The following is a 12,712-nucleotide window of genomic DNA, read 5'->3' on the forward strand; positions in this document are numbered from 1 at the left end:
CCTCAGTATCCTGGAGAATTTAGAGGGGTAACTAGATCCCAGATTACACTTATAGTAAACTGGAAGGTAGCAGGAGAGACTTGGCATTCTGAAGACTACCATCCAGAAAATATTCCAGCACTGTCTTCCTTCTGTCACTTCCCAGAAACCTGCTGCTGAACTCTTTCATGCTTGTGACGTTTCTGTAGGCAGATGCTAGGAAGCTCAGCAAGGCATTTATCTTTCAATTCCCTCTCTTAAGTTTGCTCTCCCTTTAGGTTTTCAAAAATCAAAGGATGCAGATGGCTTTTTGTGGAGAATGATGTGAGCACATGGGCCCACTGAATGTGGATCCATACCAACTAGATCATGGCAGATTTTCCCACAAATCCCTTGTTTAGAAAAGTAGCAGCAAAGGCCGGCTGGCACAGAAATATCTCCTACTGAAATATCTGTGGGCATACACACATATACAGAACTTATTTTAAGGACAGGCTGTTCAAACAGACTCTTAGCAGATGGCATATAGAGGGCTCATTTCCTGCAGCCTCACATTACTAATGTTGTTGCTCCTTTACTAAACACTCCAGTTCACTAGTCTTACATATCTCGTCCATGCCTTTGCCTAAACTGTCAAAGAAGATCAGGGCTTGAAGGAATGTCTACTCCAACCCTGATCACTTTACTGATATAAATTTTGAGATCTGGAGAATGGAAAGGGCATGCCCAAATTTCCTAAGAGGTAGAGGTAGAGCCAGGACTAGACTTCAAGAGTCAACAGTCTCCTTTCTGGTCTCTCACAAAGCTATCACAGTGCATACTCCAAGATAACACAGACAAATCTTGGTGTATTCATGGATCTCTTTCAGATGGACATTTGCCTTTCCACAGAGAAGCATTCATCAACTAGTCTTTGAGGGTGGGAGATTGGTATTAGGAACATTTGAATTTTATAATGTCCATCAGACAGGTACATAGTCATGAGGAAAACACTTTCCTGGTCTCTTGCTTTATTATAAAAATGCCCCAGGCATTACATAAGGAAATATCTAAGATGGATTGGCTACAACTTTAGCTACGGTGAACTGTGTGAAATTCAGTGTAATTTTCAGTGATTGTTTAAGTATTTTCTTTTTTCTTTTTTTTGAGACGGAGTCTCACTCTGTTGCCCAGGTTGAAGTACAGTGGTGTGATCTCAGCTCACTGCAGCCTCCACCTCCTGGGTTCAAGAGATTCTCCTGACTCAGCCTCCTGAACAGTTGGGATTACGGGTGCATGCCACCATGCCTGGCAAATTTTTGGATTTTTGTAGAGATGAGGTTTCATGATGTTCACCAGACTAGTCTTAAACTCCTGACCTCAAGTGATCTGCCTGCCTTGGCCTCCCAAATTTCTGGGATTACAGGCCTGAGCCACCATGCCTGGCCTGTTCAAGTATTTTCTAGCAATCTTGGCAAAATGGTTATGTTTAGCCCACTTGCCTATCTTGTTGACATCCTGGAGTTTCTAATCATTTTTTAATGCCTATCTGGGGAAAGAGATTTAATATTATGTTCTCTGTTTTCCTATATTGATTGACAATAGCCATGGATCTTTCTATTTATCTTCTTTTGTAGATCTACCACAGCCCTATAACAAAACAGCAAGAAAGTGAGTCACTCAAATTTTTGGTCTACTAGCATTATAAACTGCCACCTGTCCTATTCATAGTAATACCATCATTAATGATGTGTACTATTAATGCAAGTCTGAATATGGATGCCTTTGTGTGAAATAAAATTCAGCCATATATTTTTTAAATGTGTCTGGTAATTGAACTAAGGTAGACACTTTGTGTTAGCTTACATCGTGGGTAGAGAAACATCCTTCCTGATCTGGAAGCATGATAGAAATTGTGTGTATTTTTAGGCTAACATTTCACATATGACTTTGCTCATGCCGAAAACAGACAATGCAAAGAGCTAAATAGAAGTATTTTGTGTTATAAGAGTTAAAATGCTCAACCTTCCCTGAATAAACGAATCTTTCCATTTAAGGGTGATTGGAAATGAGCAACCAAAAACCCTTGGCTCTCTCAATGCAGTCCCTTTGCATAGTCATTAAATGTTTAATAGGTGACACCTGTTGCAGCAGGCACTAACTGTTTTCCTTTGCTTGAAACAGTGGAGCTAAATGAAGTGGGCTTCAAGTTTGTCAGGAAGTGCATCAATATTATTGAGACCAAAGGTAAGATCTGAACCACAGCCTTGGCATTGTGTGAATCTGGTCACTCTGATTTTATCCTGGGCAATTTCTCTGAAGTAGCATTTTAGGAATGAAGACTGTTTACAAAGCTTGTGTAGTAGATACAAGCTAGAAAATTTCAGAAAATTCTAAACTAGTGGTATGCAAGCATATTTGGATAAATTGTGGATTCCTGCTTTTAAAGAGCTTATAAGTTTATAAAGTATTCTCAAATAGTACCTGGCACTCCTTAAGCAGTGTCATGATGGTTCTATCCTAAATAATCAAGAGTTCAATTTCTGCCACAATACATACTGGTATAAAAATTGATGGGGGCAGAACTAAACTCAGAGAGATGTGGAATCAGCATTCTTTCTGGTTGCTGATACTCTCTGGTTTCCTTCTGAGGATATTTAGACTGTGGGCAAGTGTAGTATATGAATCAAGTCTCTTTGTTCTTTAAAATGTTTTTTTAGTCCTTCTTGGTGCAGGAATGGCCTTTTGTTTCACAGCTGCCTTACTCCAGCCCTCTCCTGCTTTGTGTCACTGCTTAGAAGCAACTTGAGAGCTGATCCTTCCTTCTTTTTCAATTAAATGAACTTCTTTCTAAGATGGCAGCACCATTCTCAGCTTTCTGCTGCTGCCCAAACTAAGCACATGCTTCTATTTACTATAGAGTTTGTTTTCTTCTCTTCAGATTAATGAGCAGGCTTGGTATACTCCAAATGAAAGGATGGATAATTTGGAGAGATGCTTTAGGACTATTCCCCTGTTACAGGGAAGGCTGGAGAACTTGGAGTATGTAGTGTGACCCCTTCCTATCTGAATTGACTCTAGTGTACCAGGGGGAGATGACAACTCTAGCTATACAAGTGAAATTAACCTGATATTTTCCTCCACTAGGGATCAAGACAGAAGGGTTGTACCGCACTGTGGGCAGCAATATTCAGGTTCAGAAGCTGCTGAATGCCTTTTTTGGTAACAATTTTACTTTGATAATTCTTACTGGGAGTACTTTATGTGTTACAAAGAAATGTGACTGGAAGAGAAAGGAGACACTGCTAAAAAATGTGGTAGAGTAGTTGAAGAAAAGTATTTTCTAAGGTAAAACATACACATACTTGCCCACCCTGGGCAGAGTCAACTGTACCTTGAAAATGGCTGTTATCTCTCCTTCCTCATATCCCATTCACCCCAGAAACCCTCAGCAATCCAACTTCTTCCCCTATGTCTCAACTGGAACTGCGTGGCCAGGCTTAGTAGGTATCTTCTTACCAAATCCAGTGAACACTTTTGAGTTTCTGTCTTACTTGATCTCCTTGTTGACCACTTTCTCTTTTTTGAAAATTTCTCCTTACGTGACTTCATGACTTCCATAACACATCGTCACTCTTCTGATTCTTCTCACATCTTTTTTCTCCTTTTTAGACAGGATCTAACTCTGTCGCCTAGGCTGGAGTGCAGTGGCATGATCATGGTTCACTGCAGCCTCAACCTCAGCCTCCTCAGTAGCTGGGACTATAGGCGTGTGCCACTACACCAGGCTGATTTTTAAATTTTTTTGTAGTGATGGGGTGTCACTATGTTGCCTAGGCTGGTCTTGAACTTCTGGCCTTCAATCATCCTCTTGCCTTTGCCTCCCAAAGTGCTGGGATTACAGGCATGAGCCACAATGCCTGACCTCTTCTAAATCTTATAGGATTCCTTTTCAGTAACTTGCTGAACCTTTATCTTTGTGTTTTTTACACCTTGACTGAGTGTTTCCTACAGTTCTATCTTTGTTCTGGTTTACTTCTTCTTCTTTTTTTTTTTTTTTACATGTTTTTCTATTGATTGATTTTTTTAAAAAATTCTGGTTATGGCTCACATTTTTGTTTCTTAAAAAGTATTTCTTGTAATCTTTATTGGTTGCTGGATATTGTGACTTACTGAGTGTCTTGATTTTGTTGATTTCTTTTAAAGAGGACTGAATTTTCTTTGTGGGCAGTTATTTGTGGATCAACTTGATTTATTTGAGTCTTCTTTTAAAGTTTTCTTAGGCCAGATATAAAGTATCCACCCCCAGGTAAAGTTGTTGAGCTCTTTTTCTACATAGCTCACTCTTCTCTGGTACTGTGCCTTGCTAATTCTAGCTGCTTCAACAAGTCTTGCTTCTAGCAAGACTTCCATGCTCAGCTTGAGTTCCCACTCCATCTGCTGCAATCTAAAAAGTGCGTTTAAGAAGCAGGCTGTGGAGAAGGTAGCAGTTATCTTGTTTGTTTCCCTCTTCTCAGAGTCATAGTCCTGTGTTGTCCATTGCTCAATAACTACATGCAGGAGTTTCCTATATACTGTCCAGTTTTCTAGTTGTTACAGCAGGAAGGCAAGTCTGATACCAGTTAGTCCACCATGGCTGGCAGTGGTAGTCTCTCTTTATGCTTTTTACTGGCACCTGTATGCTGACAACTCACAAAATCTCTGTTTCAGACATCTTCTGATGAGTTCTAAATGCAAATATTCACTTGCCCACTGCACCTGTGCTTCTCAGTCATCTTAAGGTCATGGCACACATCAGAATGATCACCTTTATATAGCATGCTCAGGTAAATGGACATCACTGAGGCAAGAAGCCCTAAAGGCTGAGGGAATCAATATTGGAGTCTCTGCACAAGCTCTCTCTATGTAGATGGTATCTACAGGTATCTACCTGCATTTTTCTCCCTGCAAACTTACCTTTCTTCCTTTTGTGGGTGGCAGTGAAGCATCTTGTAAGCTGAGTTTTCATAGTGTCAGAGAACAAATTGAGTGTGGAAAACTCACTTGGATAAAGTACATATTTTTTGGTCCTTACTGTGATGCATAGCTAATCTCTCAAAAGCCTGCAGGTCTGACAACCAACCCTACTCACATTTGAGGATGTTATAGCACTCAGTCGTAGCAGGTGTGGTTTTGGAATTCCAGATTACATCATTAGTATCTCAGCATCTGTTTTCATTAATCACCTTACATTCTGGACTTTTAAAAATTTGGATTGCTTGTTCCTGGTCAATTTGCAACCCGTCTCATTAGCTAAGGACACTTTTTCATATGGTCCAGCATATTGAATCTCTGAAAAATTAAAAAAATTTTGAACTCAGATATTTATTCAGATAATTATTGAACTATTGAAAATAGTCCAGTATCACTACATTCTTATATCTGTTGTATAATAAGCTAAAAAATGTCATGCCAGGCATCTCACTGATTCTCTTATGGCTTTGATGGAACTGAAGTGGTTCCTTCAAATCACACATGGCGGTACAATTTGATTCAAGTATTAAGGAAAGTGGTAGAGTTGGTGTATTTCATTTATTCAAAACCATCCTCCAAATATTAACTCTCATAGGAATATCTAAAATATACCAGGAAGTTCTAGATATAAATATTGATAGATACAATATAAAACTGTTAACTTCCTTATTTGTATATGAAAATGGCAACCCCGATCCCTGGCCCGTATGTATGAAACTCCAGATGTGGTGATGAGCTTCATTCATTTATTTATTCATTGAGCAAATATTTGTGTGCCTACCCGAGCATCAAGCATTGTGTTCAGGGCTGAGGATTGAAAAGTGAACATATTCCACCTTTGTGGGGCTTACATTCTACTGGGAAACTGTCTCTCAGTTACCTTTCAATGTCTAGTTATGTGGGGAGACCTTCCTTCTAAGTTTCTTTCATGTGATGTTCTCTGGCGTGTCTCACTGGGATCCTCAAAGCTGTCTTGCTTCTTTTCACCCTTTCCTGATCTAGTCTCATACCACTAGGGGCTTGTTGCCTTGGTTGCATGTGGACCCATCGTGATTTATCTTGGAGGGTGAACATCCATTGCCTTTTGGTTATGTACCATCTCTCCCTCTTTTTTTTTTTCTTAAGTCTCATGCTCTATGCTAGTCAAAAGAATACTTCTTGTTATTTTTTTAATCTAAACAACCCTCAGACTTCTTTCCCTATGACATCTCCTAAACTTGTAACTGTAGGCTTTCTTCTATCATTTACTAAAGCCTTTTCTTCTTCCCCTGCACAAAAGTTTGTCTTTTTGGGAAATAAAATATAACACAGAGTATAAAGTCAAAGGCAACACATAATCAATAGTTATTTTCAATCAGGCTGTTGGTTGGTTGGTCACATTCCTTGCCTACACCAGATTTTTGTATGATGCTTTATGTATGAGGTTTTATGCACTGAGGATTAGCGTCTTCACTGGTGCTGGATCCATCGTAAGCCACCTTGGCACAGAGAAGCCAATCTGATCATCTCAGGGACAACTTGGAACCTCATGTAAGAGTTCTATTTCTCTTTCCTTTATCAAGCTATAACTATCTTATTAATGAAAATGCTTCCCATTGTCATTATAGTCTTAATAATCATGTTGTGCTCCAGAGACTCTTAAGTATTTCACAATGGAGCAGATGGGTGAGATGGGGCATGGAGAGCGATGAGACTGGTTGTATCAGCAGGGGCTCTTGATAGAGTTGAGCCTGGTTGACAGCCATAAACAGGAAAGTGTTGTTCCCACAATCCCCTTACTGTGCCACAGGCCTATGGATCTAAACAGAAGAGGACCTGCTGTAGTGAGTGAAGTAACAAGTCACTTGTAAGATGTTATTTATGTTATTTTCATTTCCTGTTTAAATATTTAAATTTCTCGTTTCATCATTATGGCATTAGAATAAGATATGTGGACTTCTCAGAAACCAAGTGGAATACCTAATATATATAGACAGATAATAGAGTAGAAATATGCACACAGTCATTTTTCTATTTTCATAATTAATGTGAATTATTCAGCATCTGGAGACAACTTTAGTATTAAATTCACATATATTTGGACAAATAGATAATAAATACATTAATCAGAAATACTTTCAAGTTATGTGACTCTTTGTTTGAATGAGAAGTTCAGAGTCCCCTAGCAAATAAAACAAAAACATAACACACTCCACTTCAGGAGTTGCAGAACTTGAACTCTATGTGTTAATCTTTCAAGCAACTGTATATGTTAGCCATCTTTCTGATACTGTCGTATGGTGTGATCTTTAGCTTTTCATACATATCGAAATACCTTATTCATAAAGCCAGATCCTTGTATATGTGCGTGTATGTATACATGTATGTCATAAATTTTACATAGGTTCAATACATTAACCATTACTATACTTACTACTTTAAATACATTGATTATTCTCAAATCATGCTTGCTTTGAAATAGTACCACTAGAGTTTGAAGTAATTTATCAATGGATATTTACTGTTACCCTTTCAAAATTATTTCTATTTGCATTTGACTATGAAGCTGAGTTCAAAAACGTTTAGAAATAAAGTTTGATATGAATATTTGTTCCTTGTCTATTATTTTCTCAATATCTGAATAATTGATAGCAAATTCATCTTTAGTTCTCATCTGACATAATGCCATTTCCTATCATTCTTGTAAGTATGTAAATAGTAGGATGGGAATTTTTCTCTTAAAGGTATTTTAACTTAGCAAAAATAATTTCAGTTGTTGACATATGAATCTAGCAATGTTGCTATGCCACCTGCTTCCTGCTGTAGGGTTTCTGACTTGGGGAGAGTCTTTCAGCTATGTCACCATGAATGAGGATCCAGGGGATTGCTTGTATTAGTTTCCTAGTGCTGCTGTAATAAATTATCGCAAATTTAATGACTTAAAACAATACAACTTTGGCCGGGCATGGTGGCTCATGCCTGTAATCCCAGCACTTTGGGAGGCCGAGGCGGGCGGATCACAAGGTCAGGAGATCGAGACCATCCTGGCTAACATGGTGAAACCCCATCTCTACTAAAAATACAAAAAATTAGCTGGGTGTGGTGGCCGGCGCCTGTAGTCCCAGCTACTCAGGAGGCTGAGGCAGGAGAATGGCGTGAACCCGGGAGGCGGAGCTTGCAGTGAGCCGAGATCGCGCCACTGTGCTCCAGCCTGGGCGACACAGCGAGACTCCATCTCAAAAAAAAACAAAAAACAAAAAAATTACAAATACAAATTTATTCTCTTATAGTTCTGGAGGTCAGAAGCCTAAAATCATTCTTCTGGAGCTAAAATCAAGGTGTCAGCAAGGCTACTTTTTTTTTGGAGAAGCCAGTCTGTTCCCTTACCTTTTCAGCTTCTAGAACTTTCCTTGTCTCATGGTCCACTGTAGCAACACCAGGCATAGCCTCTCTCATGCTGCCATCACTCTGGTTCTTTGTCTTCTGCCTTCCTCTTCTGCTTTAAAGGACCCTTGTGATTACATTCATTCTACCCAGATAATCAGAATAATTCCTATCTCAAGGTCAGCTGATTAGTGACCTTAAACCTATCTGTAACCTTAATTCTCCTTTGGCATGTGACTTAACATATTCCCAGGTTCCTAGTATTAGGATGTGGACACCTTTGGGAACCAGAAATCTTCCTACTACATACACTATTCCATTGAGAGTTTTAGGACACTCCCTGTGATGCTGTTAAGTGGACCTCAAGGTCATCCTTGATTCTTCCTTTTTGGAATACCGTGGTTAGACCTTTAGGCAGTGGTTATCTTATTGACCTATGACTCATTGTGACGTTCTCACTTATTTCCTCAAAGGAGCGGAAATAAATTCCTTTCATTGGCATATGACATCTGTTAGGGAGTGAATGTTTGTACTTCCTCCCCCATTTATATGTTGAAACAGACTCCCCAGTATAATACCATTATAATGGTGGGGCCTTTGTGAAATAATTTGGGTTGAATAAGATCATAAGGATGGGGCCTTCATGAATGGGATAAATACCCTTATAAGAAGATGCCAGAGGGCTAGCTTACTCTCTTTACATCAAATGAAGATGTAACCTGGAAAAGGGCCCTCATCAGAACCCATGCTGGCACCCTTATCTTAGACTTTCAGCTTCTAGAACTGTGACAGATAAATTTCTGTTGTTTATAAGCCACTCAGTCTCTGGTAATTTGTTATAGTAGCCTGAAATGACTAAGACACCATGTTTTCCAAGATGTTTCAGCTCTTTGCCAGCCAGAGTATCATTTACACTTTTCTCTGGAGAAACTTGTTCTGTACTCAGTCTGTTCACTTTTTCTCCTATGGCATTTCTTTTTGCCACTAGATTTTTTTTTTTTTTTTTTACTGTAATATTGTCAAACATGCTGTATCTCAGAGCCAGTTTCAGGTTATCTGCCTGAAATGGATTATGGACCCAGAGCAACCAATTTACCCTCTTGATTTCTGTTTATAATACTAGGATCCCCAGAACCCCCATTTTGAGCCAGGTTAGGCAAATGAACTATGCCCTGAGCATCTCTTATGCCCTGCAGTGTTCATTTCTTCATTCATCCATTCAACATAATATTCTTGAGTACCTCCTAAGTGCCAGATACTTTATCAAGTGGTAGGGATGTAACAGTGAAGAAGGGGGACAGAAATCACTGGCCTTCTGCAACTTAGTGTCTAGCAGCAGCTATAGTTCATAGATGCAGTCATACGTTTTTCTCACAAAATAAACTCTGGAATATCCCAGATTCAGGATTCTGTTGATCCTCACTGGCGGCATAAGGACATGAAGCAGTATAGGCACCTGGAAAATAGAAACTATAGTCTTCCCCTTGGAAAAAAGCAGCCTATTTCTTAAACCAAGATCTTTCACCATCTTAAGGTAAAACATATAAGGAAAATATATTAACTTTGGGAGACTAACAGTTTTCCTTTTCCTGATGTGTAATGTATACCTTATCTTATCTGCTTGAACTCCATTGGCTTTCAATTTTTTCCAGGTCTTATTGTTTATCTTCTGCCTTGCCTCATGATCCCCTTTCTCCTTTTCCTTTGCCTTGTCTTACAGCTCTCTCTCTCATTCATTGATTCACACAACATTTATTCAATGCATACACCAGTGTTTAGGGCTACTGCTTACCTCTCTTTCTCTTTGTTTTTTTTTTTTTTTTATTTTCTCTTATTCTTCACATATCGCCTTTGCCTCCTATTCTGACATGCTTATACTATGACTGGCAACCCACTTTCATAAAATCTTTTCCATGAGCATACATTGGAACCCTTCTAGATACAAGTAGCCAGACAAGGTGATCAGAACTGAAAGACTAGTCTTCCCTATATCAAATGTAGCTGTCATCTGGGAAAATTGCATTTACAAAATTCCCAGGCAGGTAATACATGCTCTAGCATTTCTCTGTCCTTGTTTCTTCACTAGGTACCTGGATCTCTAGGAATCTGGTATTCTGCGCAGTGGCTGACACATAGGAAATATTTGTGGAATTAATGAATACCTTTTGTGATGCATGTCTCTTCCTAGAGAATGTTTGTTTTTCTCAAAAATGTGAACCATTCCATACATGGTTGTGTTTTATTATACTACTGCACAGAGTTTCTGTTATATGTAGTTTCATAAAATATAGCTTTTGTTAATCTCTGCAGATAGCATTAGGACCACCAAGTTATCTGAACTGACATGTAATTAATATTTGCAAATAACAGATAACAAGCAGCAAATCAGTAGGATTTTCCCATGGGAAGCCATATTTCTCAAAGATTCCTACATCCTAGTCAGAGGTGATTCTTCATTTAAACTGTGTAGATGATAATGGGCAAAGGGAAATTGTAGCTTCTTTTCTCTGTTGGAGGGCATCTTTTATTTCTTCTTGTTGTTGCCTTCATCTTTTCCTCAGTGCTTCCTTTGTTGATCAGATGATCACATTCAGCTTTAAAACCATTCATGGGCATGGTGGCTCAAGTCAGTAATCCCAGCACTTTGGGAGACCGAGATGGGTGGATCACTTGAGGTCAGGAGTTCAAGACCAGCCTGGCCAGCATGGCGAAACCCCATCTCTACTAAAAATACAAAATTAGCCAGGCGTGGTGGGCGCCTGTAATCCCAGCTACTTGGGAGGCTGAGGCAGGAGAAGCACTTGAACCTGGGAGGTGGAGGTTGCAGTGACATGATCTCGGCTCACTGCAACCTCCGCCTCCTGGGTTCAAGCGATTCTCCTGCCTCAGCCTACCAAGTAGCTGGGATTACAAACACGTGCCAACACACCTAGCTAATTTTTGTATTTTTAGTAGAGACAGGGTTTCACTATGTTGGCCAGGCTGGTCTCGAACTCTTGACCTCAGGTGATCCGCCAACCTTGGCCCCCCAAAGTGCTGGGATTACAGGCGTGAGCCACAGTGCCCAGCCCCATTCCTCTTTTTGACTCACTGCCTTTTAAAGCATGCTGTGGTCTCCCTCTAGTGGAGAAATTACCATTTGAGAAAGAAAAAAATTAACAGTCTAGAGTCAGGTTATATTTGTTATGCCTTTATATTTGAACACCTTGTAAATTGCTGCTTATCAGTCATTTTTCCATTTAGGTGTTGTAGGGTAAAAAACAATTTTTCTTCAACTCTCATAAGTTCTTAGTTGGAACATACTCTTGTAACAAAAGACAAGATTATTAAGAGAAAACAAGCTTATTAGTATGTGTATTTCATACATACATGGGGGATACCCAGGAAATGAGTAATTCTCAAAGAGGTAGCTTAGAATTTCAGGTTATAGATCACCTTCAACAAAGAATAGTAATTTTTTTGATTGTATTTTTTTTTTTTTAAGCCATGACAAGACAAAGTAAAAGGACTTTGAATCTCTAGTAGCAGCAACATCTGGGAAGCCAAATAAATGAGTGATGATAGCTAGTTAGTAAGGCTTGTTAATATAAATTCCTCTGCTACCATTTCTAGGCCAATAAGTGTCCAAAGTTGTCTTTAGTGGTTAACCTTTTTAACCTTTGTTCTCCCTGTTAGAAAGGGGTGTTGGGTCGGGATACCTCTCTCTTTGTAAATCTGTGTTCTGCTTTTAGGCAAATAGAGGGAGGGCAGAGAGCTTTCCTATACCTGCTGCTTCTTAATTTTCTTCAGGTCAACAATTCTTTGTATTTTGGGGTGGCATATTATGACCTCCCATAGTAGTGTATCCTCTGAAGCCAAACCTCATCTTACTAAAAACAGTTAATCACCACCTCATCTCTACCAGTTATGTGCTTAGTGTAATTTATATTATTGTAGATTTCTTGCTGTTATGTAGTTACTTCTGGGTATATCTGTTCTGCTTCACACTTCAGCATATTGAGTAGAATTTCTTAATCTTGGTTGACAATACTATCCGGAATTTCCAGAATGTTTAGTTTAATGGAGTGTTATTATGGGCCTTTGTATTTTTCATGTCCCTCTGAAATTCCGGGAAATGTCTGAAATTTGGGACAGATACTGTTGTCAACAAGTTACCTGAATGGATATGTAAAAAGCAGGGGTGGCAGAGCTTCTTGGGCAGAGCATCTGTTTTTTGTTTTGTTTTGTTTTGGTTTTTTGTTTTTTCTTTTTTTCTTTTGACAGTCTCACTCTGTTGCCCAGGCTGGAGTGCAGTGACACAATCGTGGCTTGCTGCAGCCTCTGACTCCCAGGTTCAAGCGATCCTCGTGCCTCAGCTTCCAAAGTAGCTGGGACTATA

The 12,712-nt window shown here is 39.3% G+C and overlaps 1 protein-coding gene across 3 annotated transcripts in view; it reads left to right on the forward strand.

The window, feature by feature from the left end:
• The window catches only part of OPHN1 (oligophrenin 1), a 400,049-nt gene that overhangs the window by 252,817 nt on the left and 134,520 nt on the right, over nt 1–12,712 (forward strand). For all 3 annotated transcript variants that reach the window (XM_033200949.1, XM_033200948.1, XM_033200947.1), the window contains exons 13-15: nt 1,596–1,629; nt 2,143–2,205; nt 3,106–3,180. In XM_033200949.1, the coding sequence (XP_033056840.1) occupies nt 1,596–1,629; nt 2,143–2,205; nt 3,106–3,180 (172 nt within the window). The remainder of the gene's footprint in view (nt 1–1,595; nt 1,630–2,142; nt 2,206–3,105; nt 3,181–12,712) is intronic.

Source organism: Trachypithecus francoisi, unplaced genomic scaffold (assembly GCF_009764315.1).
Source record: "Trachypithecus francoisi isolate TF-2019V2 unplaced genomic scaffold, Tfra_2.0 Lachesis_group6, whole genome shotgun sequence".
NCBI classification, from domain to species: Eukaryota; Metazoa; Chordata; class Mammalia; order Primates; family Cercopithecidae; genus Trachypithecus; species Trachypithecus francoisi.